This window comes from Cyprinus carpio, chromosome A8 (assembly GCF_018340385.1).
Source record: "Cyprinus carpio isolate SPL01 chromosome A8, ASM1834038v1, whole genome shotgun sequence".
Lineage (NCBI taxonomy): Eukaryota > Metazoa > Chordata > Actinopteri > Cypriniformes > Cyprinidae > Cyprinus > Cyprinus carpio.
In genome coordinates, this window is record NC_056579.1 from 10420018 (window position 1) to 10442980 (window position 22963).

The 22963-nt window shown below is 34.3% G+C and overlaps 3 protein-coding genes across 53 annotated transcripts in view; 1 reads left to right on the forward strand and 2 right to left on the reverse strand.

Moving 5' to 3' along the window:
- Positions 1-4656: 4656 nt before the first annotated feature.
- LOC122145915 lies at positions 4657-15853 on the forward strand. 2 transcript variants are annotated; one of them, XM_042762071.1, is made up of 15 exons: positions 4657-4764; positions 4883-5004; positions 5188-5276; positions 5371-5498; positions 5642-5730; positions 5830-5945; positions 13007-13051; positions 13167-13204; positions 13876-13965; positions 14155-14232; positions 14373-14497; positions 14631-14689; positions 14906-15043; positions 15281-15309; positions 15560-15853. In XM_042762071.1, exons 2-15 carry the CDS (start codon positions 4883-4885, stop codon positions 15662-15664), a joined length of 1251 nt encoding a protein of 416 aa, XP_042618005.1. In that variant the 5' UTR covers positions 4657-4764; the 3' UTR covers positions 15665-15853. The 2 variants fall into 2 exon arrangements, with proteins under 2 accessions (XP_042618005.1, XP_042618006.1); XM_042762072.1 differs by lacking the exon at positions 13007-13051.
- A 2287-nt stretch (positions 15854-18140) lies between these two features.
- On the reverse strand, positions 18141-20830 carry si:dkeyp-82a1.6 (torsin-1A-interacting protein 2). Its single transcript, XM_042763025.1, has 8 exons — positions 20687-20830; positions 20405-20584; positions 20171-20314; positions 19936-20028; positions 19761-19796; positions 19592-19717; positions 19370-19429; positions 18141-19285 (listed from the first exon to the last, which is right to left on the reverse strand). Exons 1-8 carry the CDS (start codon positions 20763-20765, stop codon positions 18495-18497), a joined length of 1509 nt encoding a protein of 502 aa, XP_042618959.1. The 5' UTR covers positions 20766-20830; the 3' UTR covers positions 18141-18494.
- A 935-nt stretch (positions 20831-21765) lies between these two features.
- The window catches only part of LOC109061954, a 35935-nt gene continuing 34737 nt past the window's right edge, over positions 21766-22963 (reverse strand). For all 50 annotated transcript variants that reach the window (XM_042762123.1, XM_042762116.1, XM_042762120.1 and 47 more), the window contains one exon: positions 21766-22697. In XM_042762123.1, the coding sequence (XP_042618057.1) occupies positions 22633-22697 (65 nt within the window). In that variant the 3' untranslated portion in view covers positions 21766-22632. The remainder of the gene's footprint in view (positions 22698-22963) is intronic.

Genomic DNA, 22963 nt, shown 5'->3' on the forward strand with positions numbered 1-22963 from the left:
AGAACTTGCCTTCAATTTCCCTTTTTTTTCCGAACGTACCCGATGCTGCCCCTACTTTAAAATATAATTTAGGTCGTCTTCGTCGTCGTAAAAAGTTTGTGGTCAGTAATTTTTTCGTCTGAATCTAATCTAAGAATCAAAGAAAAAAAAAAGTCTTCTTCTTTAGAATGATTTTTCTTCTCTTTGCTCCTCTTAGAATTCTTCTTTCTTCTCTGCTTCTTCTTTTCTTCTTCTTCTTCTTCTTCTTCTTCTGAAGTATTCTTATTCTTCTTCTTCTTCTTTAAACTGATAGAATTCTTCTAGAAACTCTTGTAGAATTCCGGCAGTGTAGACGCCGCTGAGCGTATTACTGCCCTCCACAGGTCAAAATTTACAAACTCAAATTGCTTACATACAGTCCTCATCATGCAAGAACTGAAGAACTGCCTTGGAGATCAGTTTATGCTCATCACTGTGACCAAACAAAGATGCGCGGCCGCGCGCGCGCGCAAAGAGAGATCAAAAGCCTTGACCCAAACAAAGCCTCAAGTCCTGCCAGTTTAAAAAATAATATATTTCTTTCTGCCCTATACTTTCTGCATTTTAGGAAAACATGCCCTACCGTCTCAAGACTCCCACATTCACACAATCCAGAAACATGCTTTCCTACAATCCACAAAGAATAATTTAACGCACAGTGCCCCAACCTCAATAACTGAGTCCCTGTGGGGCAAAATGATACATGAACATCTTTTCTTAACTATAGGTTGTATGGAAAAGTAGTGTCTACCCCTAATTTCCTTTTCCCACCCCCTCTGCCATTCATTTATTAAGCCCGCTTTAATTCGTTCCCTCAGTTCCACTCTCCCTAATAATACATGGACATCTACTTCTCTTCCTAAGCTCTCCTTTGCAATTTTATCCACCCGCTCATTCCCCCTCACCCCAGCATGTCCGGGAACCCAGCAAAACCTGATGTTGCAGACAAATCTAATTCTAAAAAACACAATCAAAATATCATTTACAATGTCAGGACGAGCTTTTGATTTTCCTACTTTTAAATTTTCTAGAGCAGGTACAGAATCAGAGCAAATGATGACTTCCCTAGGTTTTCCTTCCTCAATCCACCATAGAGCCCATAAAATTGCCATTAATTCGGCAGTGAGAACAGAACTTCCATTAGAAATACGTCGACCAATTTCCAACCCTAGTTGTTCCACATATACCCCAAAACCAGCTTTCCCACTAACTGGATCTCACCCATCTGTAAAAACAATCATAGTACTTCCACTAATTGAATTAAGATATTCCTCTATTTTTGGTGCCACCTCCAATTTATCTTTTTCCTGATGAAAACCAAGCTCAACACACATTTCAGGCATCACCCAATAGGGCATAGTTAACCAACTTGTGTGTTCTACGATACTTCCCCGATACATGCTCATCTTCCCTGCCCACTTATTTATTATGACAAAAAAATTATTGTATCTATTATTTCCAGCATCCTCTTGCAACAAACACCTAGCTGGGAAGATATGATTACACCCACTAAGTTTTACCCAGTACTGTTATTGTATCTTTTTTTTTCTTAATCATATTGGAATTTATACCTTTTTGGTGAGATGTGAAGGTACTTGGGTGGATCTGAAGGCCCCACAACAAAGCCTCAAAGCTCTTGCCTGCACCACATCCAACCTAGCCAGAACAGTTTTGGAAGCAGATCCATACACAAAGCACCCATAATCAAGAGCAGATCTGATAATGGCTTCTTCTTCTTCTTCTTCTTCTGGCATTTTATGGCGGTGGTCAAAAATTCCCGCCACCTGCTGTACTGGAGTGTGGTTCAGCGACGGAACAGGAAGAAAGTCTAAGCTGAGAGAGCAAAACAACAACAACAAAAACATTTTTTTTTTTTTTAATATATATATTTTATTAAATTGCCTTCTAAATCCTCTTAAACAGATGCACCTTTCTTAAATATTTAATTAATGCTTTATATACTCTCTAACTTTCCAAGCCATTATTCAGCAGATTTTTAAGTGTAATATTTCCTATCCCCATTTCTTTTAACTCTTCCCCCAGAATTATCCTTTCATTTTGATAAACAGTGCTATATATCTTCAAGAATCGGCTAAAAACACATCTCTTCCACCTTTATTTGACCCTCTAACTAGCACTATCTATCCTAAAAAATAAATAATAAAAAAACACTTTTCCCTTTTAGACTTACACTCTGTTAATTTGCTGCTTATTTTAAGAATTAAGTTAACTGAGACTTGTTGTAGCACTTCTATATCATTGCTCTTTTGTTGATTTTACTTGCTTCCATTGTCCTCATTTGTAAGTCGGTTTGGATAAAAGTGTCTGCTAAATAACTAAACGTAAATGTAAATATATTAATACTGCTCAGTTTTTGCTAATCCACATAGACTGAAATTCCCAGACTTCCCAGATGTTTGTTCATTCTATACAGGGAATAATTTAGAGCTTAATAGTTAACCCCAAGTCGAAGTCTGTTAATGATTGTGTCTTCTGTTCTACCGCCTCGACATCCTCTTTCACCTCCAATTTTATTCTGAATCTGATAAAGATGTCTTCCTCTTTCCTCCCTATTCCATTGTACTTGCCATTTGCCTTTTATAGCCGTTTTAATTATTGCCTTAACTTCTTCTTTACAAAGTGGAATATTCAGTTCTATATAAGATTATTTCGCTACATAATATATGTTGTATCTGTAATATCTATACACAGCACTCTTTTGTGTTGAATGTTCTTTTATTTTTTATTTGTTCTTTTTTTGACAACAGAATGTCTGTCATCAGTATTATTTAAGGATTAAATTCACTGATCGATACATCTTATAATAGGTAATATATATAACAAGTATTAAATCTCTTTTGACTTTTTGACTTTCTTTTTTTAATTATTTGATTCATAGTCGTGTAGGCTCCTTCAAAATGTCCCAAAATGTAGTCGAAGAAGCTATTGTTTTATTAGTATCTGTCTACTGAGATGATTTGTTATAGCCTATTTCATTATTTAAATTCTGGCTTGATTAATTTTTTTAGCATGTAGGTCTATTTATGTTTTCAAATATCACTACACTCTCAGAAATAAAGGTACAAAAGATTTCACTGGGTTGGTACCTTTTCAAAAGGTACACTTTTAGGTTCTAATATGTACACTTTAAGTACTAATATGTAACTTAAAGGTACCAAAATGGACCCTTTAGGTACAAAAATGTACCTTTTGAAAAGGTACTGCGCAGTGACAGCTTTTGTACCTTTATTTCTGAGAGTTTACGTCACATTATCTTCACCTCCAATTCTTATCAGTAACGATTCCTCATTATTGTTACAAGTTATTTATTAATTTAATAGCCTATAGGTTCCTGTTGGAAGACGGCCAGACATTTTTCCTCTAATCTTATTCATCTGTCATGATTATTTTGAATGTTATTCAACATGCACAGTGATTTGTATTTATTTATATTGAAAATAATAACAGTTTTTGTATTACACTGAACCATAGTTTGCTCGAATGAAATCAAATACTTGTTCATTTTGGGGTGATGATTCCAAAAATAGTGCCTGTTTTGCTATAGCACGTCACACTTTCTTACAAATTATGTACATATAAGATTTTTGCTTTCAATAACCATTTGTAAGGTGAAGAAGTCTTGTATTATTCCTTAATCAAACTATCATAAAGACATGATTCATGTTTTCATGTCTTCATGTCTTCCTCTGGGCCAGGTTACAATACTTTGTTCAGTTCTTAGCTGATTTTGTGAATGATTCTGAAGACAATATTTTATGCCTAATCCTGATTTCAAGGTTAAAGAATTATGTCAGAGACAGAAGAAAATGCAAAAATGACCAAAAGTTCTTTGGCATTAAATGGAGTATTTGAATACTTTTTTCCCCATTCTGTTGCATAATATAAATTAAATGATACATTTTGAATACTTTTTGTCATTAAAACCAATTGACTGCTTTGGCTATTTTTTTAAGTGCATTAAAGCTGAAGAAGAGATGATTTGAATTTTTTTTCCTATTTTGTGAAAGGAAAAAAACTGTATGTGATGATTTTTTTAAACTCAGCATCATCAAATTAGGTAATATTAGGCATTTTGGGCAAATCATTTCCATATTAAATTCTAGATGGCAAATATATATATTCTGTTTTGGATTCTGGTTCCTACTGGTGTGCTGATTTTTGAATAAAAAAAAAAAAAAAAGAAATCATCAGAGTTTACACAAACTTGATGAACCGAACGTAAAAGTCTTCAGCTCTCTTTTATCAAAGAATGCTGGACTGTACTATTTGTTTATTAATGTTTTCATTATATAGGACATGAACTTACAATTAAGGTCCGATTTTCGCAGGACTAACTTTCTCTCACATTCAGCCTGTGGTAGAGAGTTACAGCATCCTCGCTTGAATTTAACCCAAAAACCTTTACTTACAGAAGGAAATATTGGCTCTGTATCCTTGTTGTTGATCCGATGTTTACTTTATACTTTATTATTTTAAACTAGAACTGTGGTCATCAGTCATCCAGTAATATGTACTTCCCTGTGCACGTCATGTTTTAACTGGGGCAGGACAATTATTACCCCAGAATACAAAGCTGCTATTTATTTCTTTTATCGTAATACCTGGATTGGCCAAAAGAGGGCCTTCAGCCAACTTAACTTTGAGCCAAAGGGCAATGTACAGATTCGACTGACAGCAAGACATAAGGTTTTATTCCTCTCTTCGATCAGCAAAGCGCATAACAACGTAGGCTTCTGTCATATCTTAATTGCAATTTAAATTCATAATAATCTTTAAACACAAATGGTCAAAAGTGTGTATTTTAAATGTCTGTGATTGTTTTCGTGATTTTTGGCCATTTCAGATGTACAATTCGTGCGGTCTCCTTTTCCTTTCATTTGGATTTACCATGCTGGAGTTCATCACCTGTGACAGCGATGGATCTTTATTGGCGGGTGAATGTCAAAGAATGGATATCAATCATGGGTATGTAAGAATGGTGCATAAATACACTGTTACGGAATTTTCCATATTTATTTTTCTACGGGTGTTTTACCTGAATTTTGCACTGCACTAGGTTGTGTTTTAATGTTAACGGAAATGTGCGTTAAATTACTGGATATGTCATGGCAGGATTAGTACTTTTTCTTATTATAATTCTTTTTCCAGTAAACCAGCACAAAACGGTGAAGCCCCCTTCAAGATCGAACCAGAATATAAAGAAGTGACAGATTCTGAACTGGGAAAGAACATTATTGGTATATTTTCTCACTTTATTTAATTTTATTTGATCGGTGTAAAACATAATGGCTTTTCAGATGTGTCAATTCTAAATCTCTCGTTTCACCACAGTCTCGCTTAGGGCTTCGGCTCAATTTAAAGGTTTCATGTTGGACGCTCGTAAGTGTGATGAGTGTGCGTCTGCTGGCAGGTTTCATTTAATCCAGACTGAACCGAACAACAGCATACTCATCTGTGATGTGAGTCCTGCCCTGCACCCACGACTAGGCCTACACATATTAGTTATCCATTCTTTATACATTTTTACACCATGTGTTAAATGTTAGTAGCAATTAATTCCCTAAACTGACTTGCACTATTTATGATATGGATATATTATCAGGACCGTGTTGTGGCTCAAAGTAATAACCAAAGAAAAACGATAGTTAATGTGTTGTGGATCCCCGAAGAGACTGGAGTGTTTTTCTTCAGGTAGTTTTACTGTGCAACCTAATAAAACGAAATTAATCTAACATCTTTACACTTTTATTGCGTTTAGTTTGTAATTCTGATCTTCAATTGTCAATTCAGAGCTGCTTTCGTTGAAGATTTCAGTATTTTTTGGCTAAGGAAGCCGATCATACTCACGACGACTGCATCACCCACCACTGAATCCACCAGTCACAGTACACAAACAAGTCCAACAGGTAAGAATATATATGTTCCACAGTTTGTTACGCCATTGTGGCCTAAAAGTTTATGTGTAGTAAATTCTGTGTTGAATCAAATCAAATAATTCTTCCTAAAGCTACTTTTTGTGATGTCTGTTTGATGTTTTTCTTATTCAACACAATAATGGGTTTAAATGACCCTTTGAGGGTAATTTCTTTTTTGATGTGCAGTTAATTTGTGATTAATTAGATTAATTAATCGCCACATTGTGTAATTAAACAGATTAAAATGGAAAAGAAATATCCTCCCTTTCAACTGTTTTAATTTCCAGCAATTTCTTTAACCTGTAAATATTAAAATAAAAATTAAAATATAAAGTTAAACAACTGAGACATAAACTGAACAAATTTCACAGGCATTTGACGGACAGAAATTGAATAATGTGTCCCTGAACAAAGGGGGTCAATATCATAAGTCGCAGTGAGTATATGGCAAGCCGTTTTTTCATTCTCAGGATATGAATTTTTGATATCAACAATTCAATTTTCACTAGTTAAAATGTTTATTCTTGATATCAGGAATTAGATTTCTACTAGTAACAATTGATATTTTTGATATCGGCGATTACATTTCCACTAGTAACAATGTTAATTCTTGATATCAACAATTTCATTTTCACTAGTTAAAATGCTTATTCTTGATATCAGGGATTACATTTCAACTAGTAAAAATGATAATTCTTGTTATCAATAATTTCATTTTCACTAGTTAAAATGCTTATTCTTGATATCAGGGATTACATTTCAACTAGTAAAAATGATAATTCTTGTTATCAATAATTTATATCCTGGGAATGGCAATAGGCAAGCCGTTTTGACTTTTTTCATTCTCAGGATATGAATTCTTGATATCAGCAATTCAATTTTCACTAGTTAAAATGCTAATTCTTGATATCTGTAATTGTATTTTCACTAGTTAAATGTCACCATAGGCTGCCATTCAAAATCAATTGTTGATATCAAGAATTACTTTCTTATTAGTTGAAATTCCAATTTCACATATCAGAAATACAATTCTTACTAGTTAAAACCTTTATTTTTGATATCAGTAATCCCCTGGTTACTAGTAAAGACGTCTATTCTTGATATCAACAATTTAATTGTCACTATTGACAATATTCATTTCTGATATCATGAATGTGATTGTTACTAGTAAGAAACCAATTTTAGATATCAGAAATTATATTGATATCAGAAATGTATTTTTAGATATCAGAAATAACAAATGTAATGTTGAAATACATTTACTGATATCAAGAATTAACATTTCAACTAGTAACAACTGAATTCTTGATATCAAGAATTCACATTTTTACTAGTAACAAAGTAATTATTGATATCAACAAAGGCAGTTGATATCTGAAATTGCCCTTGCAGCTAGTGAAAATAGAATTACTGATATCTTAAATAACATTTTAACTAGTAAAAATACTTTTACAGATATGTAGAAATGCCATTTTTACAGGTAAGAATAGCTATGGTAATGAGATCATGAATATTAATCAGATCCAGTTTTCCCACAATCCTCATTTTAGTGTCAGCATTGGCCAAAGATGGCAGAAGAACATCCATGCGCAGAAACGGCTCCTCCTTTATTTGTTTTGTCAGTGAAACTTGAAAATTATATTATGGCTGGATTCATTTTTTTGTAATTTTTTGTTAATTGAAAAAAAAAAAAAAAAAAAGAAATTATGCTGTTTCTTTTTATTGGCCACCAAGTCCTTCGGATAATTAAAGGAAAAATGAACAACGCATTAATTTAGTTTTAACATAAAAAATAACTTAATGTCGTTTTTTCATGTGTTTATTTTTGGTTTTATTACACTTTCTTCTAATAGGCCTACATCAAATAAAAAATACAACCAAAAGGAACAATATAACAGATAATAATGTGTCATACAAACGTTTTACTGGACGTTGTATTTAGGCTAAATGAATGAGTCGTGTCCTAATAGGCATTATTTTTATATAACATGTTGTCCAGTTCTTGAAGCATTGGTGGACAAGATGAATGATAAAGTCTATTGAACCTCTTCTCATGTCTGTCCCAGCCATTTCAATGTTACGTTAAATATGGCACTGCACTGATACACTCTTCTGAAAGTTAAGACATGAATAACAGTCAACCAATTGTAGTTGGTTCGGAGAATGGACAGCGATTTAATTAGAATTGTGTAATCTTGCCCATCTGGTTCATTGCTTATTTTTATTATTATTATTATTATTAGGCTATTATAATAATTCTTATTATCCCATTTTATTAGACTATAGTGTTGTTGTTTTAAGTTTGTAATTATAAATGTGTTTACTTAAGACCTAACAACAATTGTATCATTAAATAATTAATAAATATTTTTTCTGTTTTGGAAGTGTGATTGTCTCTACTGTCCCTTTCAACATTGAGTGTTGTTTTGGCAAAACAACACAAAATAAAACGGAATTGAGACTACATGTTATCTCTAAAGATATAAATAAACTGGTGACTTCATTTTAAATGTAGGGGCGGTTCTAGGGTTTCATCCTCAGGGGGGCTTAGCCCTCAGAGAGACCATTAGATACAAAGATACAAATTTCCTAAATAAACATTATTTTACAGTGCTTATGAAAACTGTATTACGAAATAAACATACACTTTTACCTATTAAAGTTACATAAGTTACTAAGTTAAGAGCAGTGAGTGCTTCTCTGCTTTTCCTTTGTTTTATTAACAATATTAGCATAATTAGTGTTATACTTACATTTTCTTAACTGTTAAGATGTAACCGACTTGGATTTACTAAAAAAAATTTTTTAGTAAATCCAACTTTAAAAATTCTACGTGTTTACTTGGATACTCGTCAAGACAGTTATTGTGACATAATATTGTGTGTAGGCTATTTTAATAGTGTGTGTACACAGTAATGATATCACAGCACGTGAATACCACATTGAGACCTCACTTGTGCCGTCTTGGCCTTATTAAAAGCAAGAATGATAAACTTTCATGAGGAAGCAGCACTGGTCTGATCGTTCAGATAGCTGATTATAGTTTTAGGGGGCTGAGACGACAAATAGGGTGGCTAAAGCCCACCTAAAAGGGTCTAGAACTGTCCCTGTAGTACAGCACTATACAGTATCTCAAAGAAGTGAGTACACCCCTCACATTTTTGTAAATATTTTATTATACCTTTTTATGTGAGAACACTGAAGAAATGACATTTGGCTACAATGTAAATCCATTCATAAAGGGTTGCATTCATCATGTACTAGTAACCATTTGATTACTGATATCAAAAATAAAGGTTTTTACTAATAAGAATTGTATTTCTGATATGTGAAATTGGAATTTCAACTAGTAAGAAAGTAATTCTTGATATCAGCAATTAAATTTGAATGGCAGCCTATGGTGACATATAGTGAAAATACAATTGCTGATATCAAAAATAGCAATTGTTACTAGTGGAAATCTAATTCCTGATATCAAGAATAAACATTTTAACTAGTGAAAATTGAATTGTTGATATCAAGAATGCATATCCTAAAAAGTCAAAACAGCTTGCCATAGTGAGTATCTTGTGTGGCCATCAGCTGCTTTAAGTACTACACCGCATCCCATCCTCATGGACTGCACCAGATTTACAAGTTCTTGCTGTGAGATGTTACTTCACCCTTCCACCAAGGCACTTGCAAGATCTTGAACACTTCTGGAGGAACACATGCGGTGTGCCACTGCAAGGAAGATCAGCTGTCCTTTTTGTCTCCTTGTAGCTCAGTCTTGGGGTCTTATATCAAGTCAAGTCAAGTCAAGTCAAGTCAAGTCTGCTTTATTGTCAATTCTTCCACATGTACAGTACATACATACAGAGAATCGAAATTGCGTTACTCTCAGACCCCCGGTGCATACAGATAACACTAACAGTAGAGCCTAAAAATCTAGATCAAATATAAAATATAAGATAAAAAACTATACAATAAGGGAATGTAAAAAAGACATAATAGAAAAAAATAAAATAAAAATAAGGTTAAATAAAAGCAGCGCAAGGCACATGGCAGATAGAGTGCAAACCAGTGAACAAACAGTGCAGATAAAAAGATTTTTTAGTGCATAAAAAAAATAGCTTATTCAGTCTGATTAAAAGTGACAAAGTGACAAAGGGCTCAGAGCAGTTATTTTATTAAACTGACTGATGAGGAGGTAGAATGATGTCAGATCCATGGTGAATGAGGTAGTGAGCAGACCACTGCTGCACAAAGTGACTGGTGCATGACATTCGTATGTTAGAGGGAGGGGGGGTGGAAGGACCTGGGGATGTGGGACCTGGGGGGGGGGTTTCATAGTTCAGTGGTGCCTAGGGCAGAAGAGGGACGGGGGGGTAAGTTCGGGAGCGAGTTCAGCTTCCTGACAGCCTGATGGATGAGAGCTGTCCTTCAGTCTGCTGGTCCTGGCCTGGAGACTCGCGCAGTCTCCTCCCTGATGGGAGCAGACTGAAGAAGCTGTGTGACGGGGTGAGTGGGATCACCTGCAATGCAGAGGGCTTTTCGAGTGAGACGGGTTCCATAAATGTCCTGGAGGGAGGGGAGAGAGACACCAATGATCTTCTCAGCTGCTCTCACTATGCGTTGCAGAGTCTTCCGGCAGGACGCAGTTTATTGTTTATTTACGGACATTGCAGTTTATTGTTCTGGCCACATCTGCAGTCCTCATTGCCTGTGTAATACATCTACTCCCCTCAGTCACTCCAAGCAGGATTTGAACCAGCATTTCTGGCATGGGAGGTGGGCACACTAACAAGGACACCAATGACCACAGCCTCTAGCGTCAGTTGCTAGTGTGCCTCTCTTTTCATGGACTCATTGTTCCATTTCTGTTCGACAATGTGAAACTTGCTCATTGTGTGTCTCAGTTGTCTAACTTTTTATGTTAAAACAACATTTGCTGGAAATAAAAATAAAAATTTTTTTTTTCTGAGTCTGCACACACACACACACACACACACACACACACACACACACACACACACACACACACACACACACACACACACACACACACACACATATATATATGTGTGTGTGTGTGTGTGTGTACAGTGCTGCTTCAAAGTTTGTGAACCCCTTTTTTAGAATTTTCTATATCTCTGCATAAATATGACCCAAATTTTTTCCACAATCCTATTACCTGCATTATTACTGCATTACCTGCAGTTATTACTGCAAAAGGGGTCACACCAGATACTGAAAGCAAAGATTCACATACTTTTGATACACAGATATGTAACACTTTGTCATTTTTCTCAATAAATAAATGACAAATAAAATATTTTTGTCTAATTTGTTAGATTGGGTTCTCTTTGTCTACTTTCATGCAAAAATTATGTTTTGTGTCATACAGTGGGTATAAAAAAGAATCACTCCCTTTAAAATAATCACATTTTGTTACTTTTGCAGCCTGAAATGAAGACAGACACTGTTTTTGTTTTATTCAGCTGCACCATCCAAGTAAAAGATATAACACCAACATTTAAGAAAGAAAGAAATAAAATAAAAAAACAGAATCACAGAATCAAAGAGTTGGAAAAAGTATCACCACATTTTTGTCAGTATTTTGTTGAACCACCTTTTGCTTTCATTACAGCCTTTAGTCTGTGGGGATATGTCTATGTCTCCACTAACTTTGCACATCTAGACTTTGCTTTATTTGCCCACTCTTCTTTGCAGAACTGCTCAAGTTCAGTTAAATTTGATGGTGGGCATTTGTGGACTGCAGTCTTCAAGTCATTCCACAGATTTTCAATAGGGGTTAAGTCTGGGCTCTGACTAGGTCATGAAAGGACATTGACCTTTTCTCCTTCATCCACTGTGTGCTTAGTTTTGCTGTGTTTTGGGTCATTGTCATGTTGGAAGGTAAACGTTCTTCCCATTGACAACTCTTCTGGCAGAGGACATCAGACTTTCCTCAAGAATTTGATGGCATTTTGCCCCATTAATTTTTCCTTCTATCCTGTCAAGTGCTTCAGTCCCTGCTGCAGAGAAACACCCCCAAAACAGGACATTACCACCTCCATGCTTTACTGGAGCAATACTGTTATTTGGATGGTGAGTTGTATTGGATTTCTGCCAGACATATCGTTTGATGTTTAGGCCACATATTTCAATTTTAGTCTCATCTGCCTCAAAGTCTTCAAGGTGCGTTTTGGCAAAGCTCAGTCATGACTGCATGTGGCCTTTCTTGAGGAATGACTTTTTTCTTGCAACCCTCCCATAAAAGCCACATTTGTGGAGAATTTGTGATATTGTTGTCACATGCACACAATGACCACTCTTTGTCATAAATTCCTGCAACTGCTGAGTTGCTGTAGGCCTCTTGTTCGCCTCTCTGACCAGTTTCCTCCTGACTCTTTCATCCAGTTTGTAGTGATGTACTGATCCAGGGAGGCTCTGTGTTTAACCAAATACCTTCCACTTCTTATAATAGACCTCACTGTGCTTCTAGGCATTGATAAAGCCTTTGATTGATCTTTGATTGAGATAAAGCCTGTCCACAACTTTATCCTCTTGACATAGCTGATTATGGGTGACAGTTGCACTACCAATGACTGAAATTCTCTAGGAAAGCTCTTATCATGCTGAGCTAATCAAAATGATCACAGCTGATCACAGTTGAAAGTCAAATGGCTTTGTGTGCCATTGAAAAAGTGATTAGCTACACCTCATTGAGTTACCAGTCATTTTTAGGAGGGGGTGATCCATTTTCCAACTCATCCTTTTTGTTATTTTTTTTTTTTTTCTTTTTTTTTTTATGTCTTTTTGTTGTTTTATATTTGTTTTGGTTGGTATATGTTGCTGTGTGTAAATATAACTGTGTACGTCTTCATTTGTGTCTGTATTGATTTAAAATGAGATTATTTTAAAGGGGGGTGATTCTTCTAAAGGGTTCACAAGTTTTTCGGGCAGCACTGTATATATATATATATATATATATATATATATATATATATATATATATATATACCCCCGCTGAGGAAATACTGTTGTTCTGCTTTTAATATTCCTCACAGATATGTCACAGACACAGACTGCATCACTGACCTCTGAAGCCACAAGTACACAAATAAAAACTCATATGCTACAGTTACAAAAAAACAAAACAAACTAAATACCAAACCAGTTAAAAACCAGTGTTTTACATATAACACTTTTCTTTTCATTTTCTTGTAGTTGCACTAGCATCGCCGCCTCAGTGTCTACAATATATGGTATGTAGATTATATGCATGCTGCTACATTACTCGACTTTTAAAATCTAAACAGATTTTAAAACACTAAGCAACATACTCTTGCTGACTTTGCAAATAGTTTCATAGTTACAGCTGGAAAACATTGTACAGTAAATGACTGAGGATCCCACACTACCACACTTTTAAGTCGTTCAAAACACAACAAACTCGAGACGAAACATGTGCCATGTTGCTAGGAGACTTGTGCCAAATGAAAACAATATGTGTTCTAAAATTGGCTCATCTATCAAACATGTTATCCTCTGAATGGATGGATCATAGTCCTGAAGCTAAAAAATCAGAAACTGTAATCTTCATACACTAGGCGATTTTCTATGTAATCTGTCAATTCAAATATGCAGATTGGCTCTGACTTTCGCCAACTAACGTCAGCTTGTCCAGTTTGTAAATTGGGGCAAAAAAATGATTTAATTAGTTTTTGCAGTCTAGAATGACCCTCTCTCACAAATTTTGCATTTTTGCCACTTTTTGGTCTCCATGAATATCATTTTCACCCACTAAATCTGCATGCTGTGGTTATTAAAATATGCATCCATGATTATATGTTTTTTAACTTTGCATGTTTGTACATATTTTCATTTATGTGTTTGTATCTGTACGTGTATGTCTGTCTGTCTATACACACATCAGAGATATGCTTTAGCACTGTTATTATTCAGTCGACTGTGTTTTCTTGGAGGCTCTTCTCTCCTGATGATTTTCAGACCAGCGTCAAAAATGGTAAGTGTGTCAAAAAAACTGCAGAATGCACTAAATATATTAAGTTTTTTTTTTAAAGTCATTAATATAATAAGACAGGTAGTTTTAAATCTTGATAACTGATATGCGTGGTGTCCTCCAGTTTACTCCATACTGAATTCATAATTTAATATATTTTAAGTATTTGGCAAATTATGTCTCTCTTCACAGGCCACCATGATTGCGTCTGTCTTTGAACCAGCCTCCAAAACTATTGCTGTCATCTTCGTACTAATAAAACTAATTAAAGTAAGATTTTTTTCTACTAGACTGAACTTCTTCTAAACTGGTTATTTGCTTATGACATATAAAAAATGAAAAGAAGAAAAAGAAACCATAGCAATGACATCTAATTTATTTTTCCATTGCTGTGTATGTTTTTGTGTCAGTATGAGTGTGCGTGTGAGTGTGATAGTTTGCAGATTGTGTTTAGTGCTTTGACAGTGGCTGCCATGGTTTCAAGCCTGCTGCACACTCTCACCGTTTTCCTTTACTGTGGACCAAGCCATGAATTGTGAGTGTAATCTTCACATATCAGTGTCTCTAGTGTTACCAGACAGAACTGCAGAAATAACTGTTTCCAAACAGGTTTTGTCTGCCATTGACCATCATTTTGAATTTAATGGTCTAAAAACTTTGAATTACAGAAGGAAGTGTTGGCTCTGTGCCATTATAATTGTTGGCCTAATGAATACTATCATTACAAGTAAGGTTCAGTTTTTCACATTCTTTAATAGTGCATTAAAGTATTTTGTAAAAATTTTGTTCGTAGTATATATTGCTTTTTCCATTACTTTGGAGATTGGTGTAGGTGTAAATATTCATGTAAAATCTCATGCAAACTTATTAAAAACGAATTCAGATTTACCTAATAATGAATCATTAGGTTATAATCCTCTTTTTTTATTTTTTTGTACTGTAGCAACTGCAATATTCTTTGAAATATGGTGCTTTCAAGAGCGCTGGCTGCCATTATTAATGGGAGTTTTTGTTGTTTGGGAGTTCATGCTTTATCTTGGCTCAGTTTGCTGTGAACAGATGGAAAAATACAGGTCAAGAAGTAAGTATTCTTGGTACCAACCAACTCAAGGCACTAGTGAGATTAACACACAAACCTCATAAATAAACTTTATGGACTTTTAAAGAATTCATGTGTTATTAGTCACACCCAGGCACAGTTGTGTGTACTTCCTTATGCATGATATCCACAGTAAAAAACGATCCATATAGATCCATATCGCAATCTATTTTAATAATGTCCATACAGTCTCATTTGTTTGCATTTGTATGTCTGCAGAAAATCAGAATCGTACTGCGGAAAAGAGGGTAAGTGAACTTTACAATTTCTTGTCGTATATATTATATTTGTGTACATAGAGCCATTCCATGTTCACGTAAACTGCTTATTATTACACATGTATTTGACTAAAACATAAACTTTACAGAGTATAGCAGCTCCACAAATATTTTATGGCACCAGACCATCAACATCTTAGGAACTCACTAAAATAACAATGCATGCACACTGATATTATTATCTTAAATGTTACACATTAAACCTCTTTTTTATTTTCAGATATCCCCATGGTTGTTTATGTTCATCATCTTTTCAGTGTTTAATGCAATGTTTACAGCTGCACTCATAACAGGAGTGTCTTTGGTCAAAACGAAAAATAGTTGAAGGAACGTCTGCAGATTAGTGAATATGATATCTTGGTATGTTTGCAATTTGGGTGTAACTTTTTACAGCCCTAGTACATCAGTAATTGTTCAAAGGTATATGAATAACAACTTTATTGGAGTCAGATTAATTGTACTGATGTCAGATAAATAGCTGAATTATCATCTTTCAACTGCTTTTATATATATATATGTATATGTAGTGTATGTATATTTATATATATATATATATATATATATATATATATATATATATAATTCAACTGCTGTTCACACTAAGAATGATGATAACTATAACAATAAAGTTTTAATTATTGTTCTAATTGTATGAGAATATAGAAGTCCACATCACAGCTGTAACGATAACGACACAGGTGGACAATATTGTTGGAATCACTTTCACATCGATATTCTCCAGCTGATGAATGATAAAAAATATTGACAGCCAATCAAAACCCACTCGAATTTTAAGAGCTTGAGTATTTTAAGTGGCAGATGACAAAATGTCAGTGCATATTTATAATTAACTGAACTTCACTGTGCGTTGTTGTGGACGCTAAAATAGTTATCGTTGTCTTTATAGTTATTGTTTTTAGTGAACTGGCCTTAAGATTCCACCTTTTTTTTACTTTATTCTTACACATCAACTAATTTACTGTACAATATTCATTTGTATATATGTATCTTTATGTATTAGTAGATGCTTTTTATTATTGTAGTTTTTTATTACTGTAAGTAAAGTGAAGGAGTACAGTGGTGTTAAAAAATTCTGAATTGATAATAATTTGGGTTACTTTTCCAAATGAAGAGCATTTATACTTGAAAATGTATGTTAAATAAAGACATTCACCAAATATTTTATTTATAATAAAATAAATATATTCATACAAATATTCATTCATCACCACATAAATTGTTTCTGAGGTTGTTGTCCGTTTCAGTTTTTTGACACCAAAACATTTACGCAATTACAATCATGCAATACTGCAATAAAAAAAATACAATAAAATTTTTTTTTAACAGTTTGAATAATATGTAATACTTCCTTATGTGTCTCACATTCCATTGTTTGGGGGAACCCAGTTTTCTGTTTACTTTTCTGCTTAACTGGCAACAATTCAAATAAAAGCTCAGACCTTAACTGTTTCTGTTAAACAATGAAACTGTGCTTACAAGAACTTTGAACTTGTAGATATCTGGTTATCAATCTTCCTGGGGTGTTTACAGTACATTACAGTGTTGAGTCACGTCACTGACTGACCCACAGTCAAATTTGCACTCGCCCTTCCGTGTGTGTGTGTGTGTGTGTCTGTGGTTTTCTATAACTTGAATAGTTTGCTTATGCTTTCAGCTACCATGTATTTGTGCTCACAGTACATGTTGAAATTAACATTTAAGTCCATTATGAGTATTTTGTCGTAAGATGGTGCCGGTTAACTATTTGATTGTGCGCTGATGTGAGAAAAGGCAAACATCAAACATTTAATTACAGTAATTACTGTAAAATACAGCTGAATTGCGGATGCAGCTTTTATCATGAAATATCAGACTGTTTGATGGGGCAGCTGACAGCAAAGAATCAAGAATTTGTTTGATTAATAACTATAACTCATAAAAATCACTGTTTAACTATAAAAAAAAAGATTTAATCTAATCTATAAAAGCGTAAAAATCAGATCACAAGTCTCCTTATAACCAAGGCACTATTTTGTATCATTTTTGATTCCCACAGACTGCTGTGATACGGTCAAGGATGTGGTTTAAAGAAATAAAATTATAGTTGGAGTGAAAAAGTTTTTTCCCCCTTTTTTAAAGAAATTATTTATTTCCTTAGTAAGGACTCATCAAAATGATCAAAAGTGACAGTAACGACATTGAAAATGCTATAAAAGATCTTGTTCAGATAAATGGTGTTTTTTTATTAACCAAGGTAGCCTGAAAAAAAAAAAAAACGCTTACTACATATTAAGCAGCACAACTTAGCACAACATTGACTGTAATAATAATAATAAAAAAATGTTTCTTAGGAACAAATCGGCATTTTAGAATGCTTTCTGAAGGATCCTTTGACAACGAAGCCTGGAGTAATTGCTGCTGAAAATTCAGCTTTGCCATCAAGGGAATAAATTACATTTCAAATCGGAAAAGTATTTCACAATATTTGTTTTTCTTTTTAAATGCATGAAAGACTTATTTCATTTAATTTAAAAAAATATTTTTAAAATCTTTTGGATGATTTTTGAGTGATTATGGCAGGAAATATGAAAAAAAAAAAATTTTGCATTAACCAGAGGATGAGAAAATGATACTCACAACAAGATAAGAAATATAGACTCACTTTTAATTATTATAATCTTAGTCACACACACATATATATATATATATAACATCAAACCCAAACAAAATTTTGATTGGTAAGAAGAGCCTAGTTTATTATTATTAGTTTTTATTCTTAAATAATTGGTGGGATTCTTCCATTACCGCAGCTGGCCTTAGGAAGGAATGTACATCAAATAATTTGTAAATTTATATCGTAAGCCAAATGCTTACTATATAATGCCAAATGCATTTTTATCAATATTATATGATCAAGTGTCTGCCTTCACACACATTTTATCAAAGGAAACAAAGAACCAAAATGGAGGCAAATACAAAACCATTTGTATAAAACATTTATAAACAGATATATTTTTAAAAACCTTTGGAATAAAGACCTCTATGTACATTTATGTGGTCTGCACATCCATGAACTAGACCACTTTAACTCAGAATTCTGCCAAATGACTTATCCAGCCCAACAGAGTGATGCAATCTTATAATTTTCCGTAAGGTTATGCCTCACACCCCTGCTGTTCAATTTTCTCTTCTGCAGCCACTGGCAGGATGAGGTGAGAAATTCTGCTCCACAGTCCACTCAGTTTATCCACATCCATTTGATTAAACATAGTGGATTTGTCTGAGATGACAAACTTCTGTTTTACATGGTCATGTACCATGTCCTCCACTGCACTTAGACTGGTCGTCGGGGCTATTTCATCCACCGAAAGCATCACAGTGAAGACCAGGAAAACCTTCTTGTAAGCTGCATTCTCATGGTCACAGTAACGATAGAATATGAGCGTAGATCCAGGAGGGAGCTCCTCAAAGCGGTGCACAACAGCTGCAGGTTTATCACCTTCAAATGCTTTCCTCAGCGCTTCATCAATCTCCAGCTTGACCTGCGTACTGTCTTGTTCACTTATGGTGGTCCCTTTGATTTCTAAGATCGAAGCATTATGGGTTGCGGAGTACGCCATGGCTAAGCTTCGAGCAATGCAGCCCAACGTCCTTTCAGCCTGAAGACCAGCAGTCAGAATTACACTGACTGGTTCCGAGGGGTTGACCTTCTCCAGGTGGCTCTTAAGATGTTTCCTACTCCTCTTCCAGAACACTGAGCGCTGACTGGGAAAAAGAGCCTCTAGAGCTATTAACTCCAGATCAAATTTATCCACTGTTTTAGGACTGACCACATCATTTTGAGGCGATGAGCGTAAGAACTTTTGACAAACCAAAAAGACCAAACCCAGTAATCCTGTCAGTATCAGAGACCACAGAAGAAGCTTGCACACATACGACGTCCAGACTAGAAAAATAACAAAACACTGTGGATGTGAGGCAAATCTGTCTGCTTTAATTATAAAGGAATGGATGAAGGACTTAAAAATACCTTTAGAGGAGGAGGGTGGACTTGCTTTTGAGGTGACTGGTTTCTGCAAATTCTTCAATTCTAAGACAAAGTAAAATAATTATGATCTACAAATATTATCTTAAATATTATTGATTTTTCTATACTGGCATAAGACAAAAGTATAAATGAATTTTTTTTATCATATATCTTTAGTAATAAAATAGACAAAAGTAATAAAAAACAATAACATTTTTTTTTTACCTGTGTTTTTGTGATTAGCGGTTTGAATTGTGATGGGATATTTCAATGTTTGGTAGATGTTACTCTTCTGGGTTTCAGTTGGTGGGTATCTATTCCAATTGCTAAGTCCAGGGGGATGTGTGGTATGTAGTAAGAATTTGATTTTTGGTTGGTTGATGTGTATTAAAACTGTTTAGAATATGGGGATCTATAGTAAGAACACAACCTTTGATTAAATCAAAAGTACAAATATGGCTACTGTAATATATATATATATATATATATATATATATATATATATATATATATATATATATATATATATATATATATATATATATATATAATAAATATGTTTTACAAACTTTTGGGTTTCTCCCTTATGGGATTCTGATAGGTCATGCTTTTCCGATTTCTCAATTTAAAAGCTTCTTGAACAGCACCCAAACTAGAAGGACCTGCAATGAAAAAGATATTTGTGAGCAAAGGCGTGCACATGGTGGACAGGCCAGGGATGGCTTGAGCCCCTGCCTGTTTAATTGCAAATGTGGCATGCAAAATTTTTAATTCAAAAGGTAATTCAAATTAATGATGGCAAACCTCCATATTTTGCAACTGGTCTATAATTTTCTTCATTCTTTAGGTGAATAGACATTTGACTGCCCTCTAATGCCTCACTTTCCAGATGTTCTTCCAATACAGGGGCAGGATGCACTTTTTCTGTCTCATGCTGGTCTGAGGAACCTACAGAAGGAATAAACACCCCTCTTTTTAATATTATTTGACATTTTTAATATTACAACACTCATGCTTATTCCTCATATAGAATCTTACCTTTCAAACTGGACTTGTGGTCCTGCTCCACCTCCATATCTGAGTTTTCCTCATCCACTTTTTGATCCCGATCATTCTCTCTCATCTCCACATCTGCTTCATCTGTTTGGTTTAATCCATCACCTTTCTCATTTATACTCCTCGTCTTCTCTTCAAGCTTTTGCATCTTAACAGGGGATTCTGAGTTGGTTTAATAAGAAATTAGCACAAACATTAGCATTAAAAATGTTTTGCCCGAAAAACTAAATGTAAGAGAATTTTTTAAAAATTAATTTCAAATACCCTCTTCATCCTCCTTAGCGAGACTCATGGGCTCCTTGGATCCATTGAAAGCTCTGGATGCCTCATCATCTTCCCTCATTTTCCGGGTTCTCTTTATTGGGGTTCTGGGTTTAAGATCCTCAATAAATAAATCTAAGATAGAACAGGAACTGAGTAACTACCTTACAGAAATATGCCAATATGCTTGTGAGTTAGCAGAAATCGACCCCGACTATGATCTTGACAAGAAAATTAATGATTTTAACGTAAACAGAGACATTAGCAACTATACAACGTGAACTTTACTAATAATCCTATAAGAAACCTTTATAAAATGTTAATGAAATGTATCTAAACTTTACATTAAAATGATATATTAAAAGAATGAAACTATTAGCTCTTTAGCTCATGTGCTCAAGCTAAACCGTGGATATTAAAAAGTAAAAATATCAAAATTTTAGCATAGTTAGCAAATAAATTCAAAAGGTTATATAACAAGCATCTTAATCTACCGAAAGAAAAAATAAATAGTAACGTTAGCTTTGGAAGTACATTTTTTGCTCCGTATTTTTAATAGCACGAGAGGCACAGGCACACTTGTGAGACAATCTGTACGAAAAACGCAAGGTTTAACGTTATGACACAAAGAAACGTAATGTATTGAGGGATTAGAATAGTTATTTTTCCAATTAATGGTAACAAATAACTTACTCTCTAAGTTAGAGGCACACGGACAAGCACATTGTCTAAAAGCAAGCAGCTTTAAGTCTTTACGTTTCACGCTTCAGTATTAGAAAGTCAAACCTGTCTTGGATGCCTGTCTGGCGCTTCTCCTCCTAGCAGATAAGTCTTTAGAATCACCTGAGTCCTGTTTTATATCACAGCACTCAAACTTTTTACTTTTCCTGTGGAGCGAAAAACGGAACATTACTGATGGTCTTCGTCGGAGCGACTTCTGTGCAACACAACTTCTCTCCCGGAAATAGTTGACAATCACAGTTAGTTTCACTTCTTCTGTAAATTTGTTAGTACCTCACCAGAATTCATTCGTGTTTATCCTTACCCTTTTAACCACCAGAAACACGCCATAGAAAGCAGAGTAGAGCTGATACATTTATTAAGGCACGTTTATTTTCTCTAATAAAACTTTGAAGAATAAACTAAATCAATCATACAACACATATAACAGGTAAATCCTTGGCCAACCAAATTTATAGATAAAAAATAACTTTAATATAAGACATAATTTAGATGCAAAAAGATCTACATAAAAACAGAAAAAAAAGAGCTAAAAAGGGGATAACTTCCTTCATTTTATCTTTTTTTTTAAATATAAATTTCATAATCTGAAAAGTTGTAATTCAGTGTGAAAGGAAGAAAACAGGCCTATGCAGCAGCACATACCTAAATGTATTTATATATATATTTTGTCTGAATCCAAAGTGTGAGTCTAATATTTAAAGTTAAAAGTAATTTGTGGGAAAAAAATGTGTCTGATTTTCTTCTGTTTTATGTGCTCTTTAACCATCTCCCCAACTCTTCTTAGACTGTCATTGGATGTCAATTCCACTTCTGGATCAAGCATTACAGTAAAGACCAAGAAGACATCTTTATAAGCCGCATTCTCGTGGTCACAGTAACGGTAGAAGATGAGAGTGGATCCAGGAGGGAGCTCCTCAAAACGGTGGATGACTGCAGCAGACTTTTTACCATCAAAGGCTTTTCTCAATTCACTATCAATGTCCAGCTTGACCTGATCACTGTCTTGTGATGCTTTGTTTTTGCCATTAATATTCAAATTAAATATGTAATTAGGGCTGCTCGGTTACAGCAAAAATCTTCATCACGATTATTTTTATTTTACAGAATAAAAATGAATAGTTGACCTTTAATTCCCAACATTCTCATATAGTGACCATTTTGACAAGAATTAATTGTTTGAGTCAAGAAAGCATGGTAATAATTTCCTACAAACCAGACCCACCATCATCCTCTTTAGGTGCATTATCTGGCAAAGAATCAACTGACAGGCCTGGAAGTAGAAGCAGAAGAAAAGATTGAGCTATTTTGTTGACAGCGGCTGTTAAATCTGATTAAATACAATATATTTAATATATAATTTATTAATTTATTGAAATACAGCTGTAAGACTGCAAAGCAGAATGTGGCACAATAATTGCTTCTTCCAATTATCTTGTTTTCATAATTGCAGGAATCCAGAATCATAATTTAAAAGAAAATTTGATTAAACACAGAGTCCTATTTATTTATTTGTTACATGATAATGAATAACTAAAT

What these genes read in the sequence shown, in the direction of transcription:
- si:dkeyp-82a1.6 (XM_042763025.1), bottom strand. Translation starts at nt 20,765, where the DNA reads ATGAGGGAAGATGATGAGGCATCCAGAGCTTTCAATGGATCCAAGGAG. An exon ending in ACCAGTTGCAAAATATGGAG is followed by an intron (nt 20,029 to 20,170) that starts GTTTGCCATCAT and finishes TTTTCATTGCAG; the next exon opens with GTCCTTCTAGTTTGGGTGCT. An exon ending in CATAAGGGAGAAACCCAAAA is followed by an intron (nt 19,797 to 19,935) that starts GTTTGTAAAACA and finishes ATTTAATCAAAG; the next exon opens with GTTGTGTTCTTACTATAGAT.
- LOC122145915 (XM_042762071.1), top strand. Translation starts at nt 4,883, where the DNA reads ATGTACAATTCGTGCGGTCTCCTTTTCCTTTCATTTGGATTTACCATG. An exon ending in AATGAATACTATCATTACAA is followed by an intron (nt 14,690 to 14,905) that starts GTAAGGTTCAGT and finishes TTTGTACTGTAG; the next exon opens with CAACTGCAATATTCTTTGAA. An exon ending in ATCGTACTGCGGAAAAGAGG is followed by an intron (nt 15,310 to 15,559) that starts GTAAGTGAACTT and finishes TTTTATTTTCAG; the next exon opens with ATATCCCCATGGTTGTTTAT.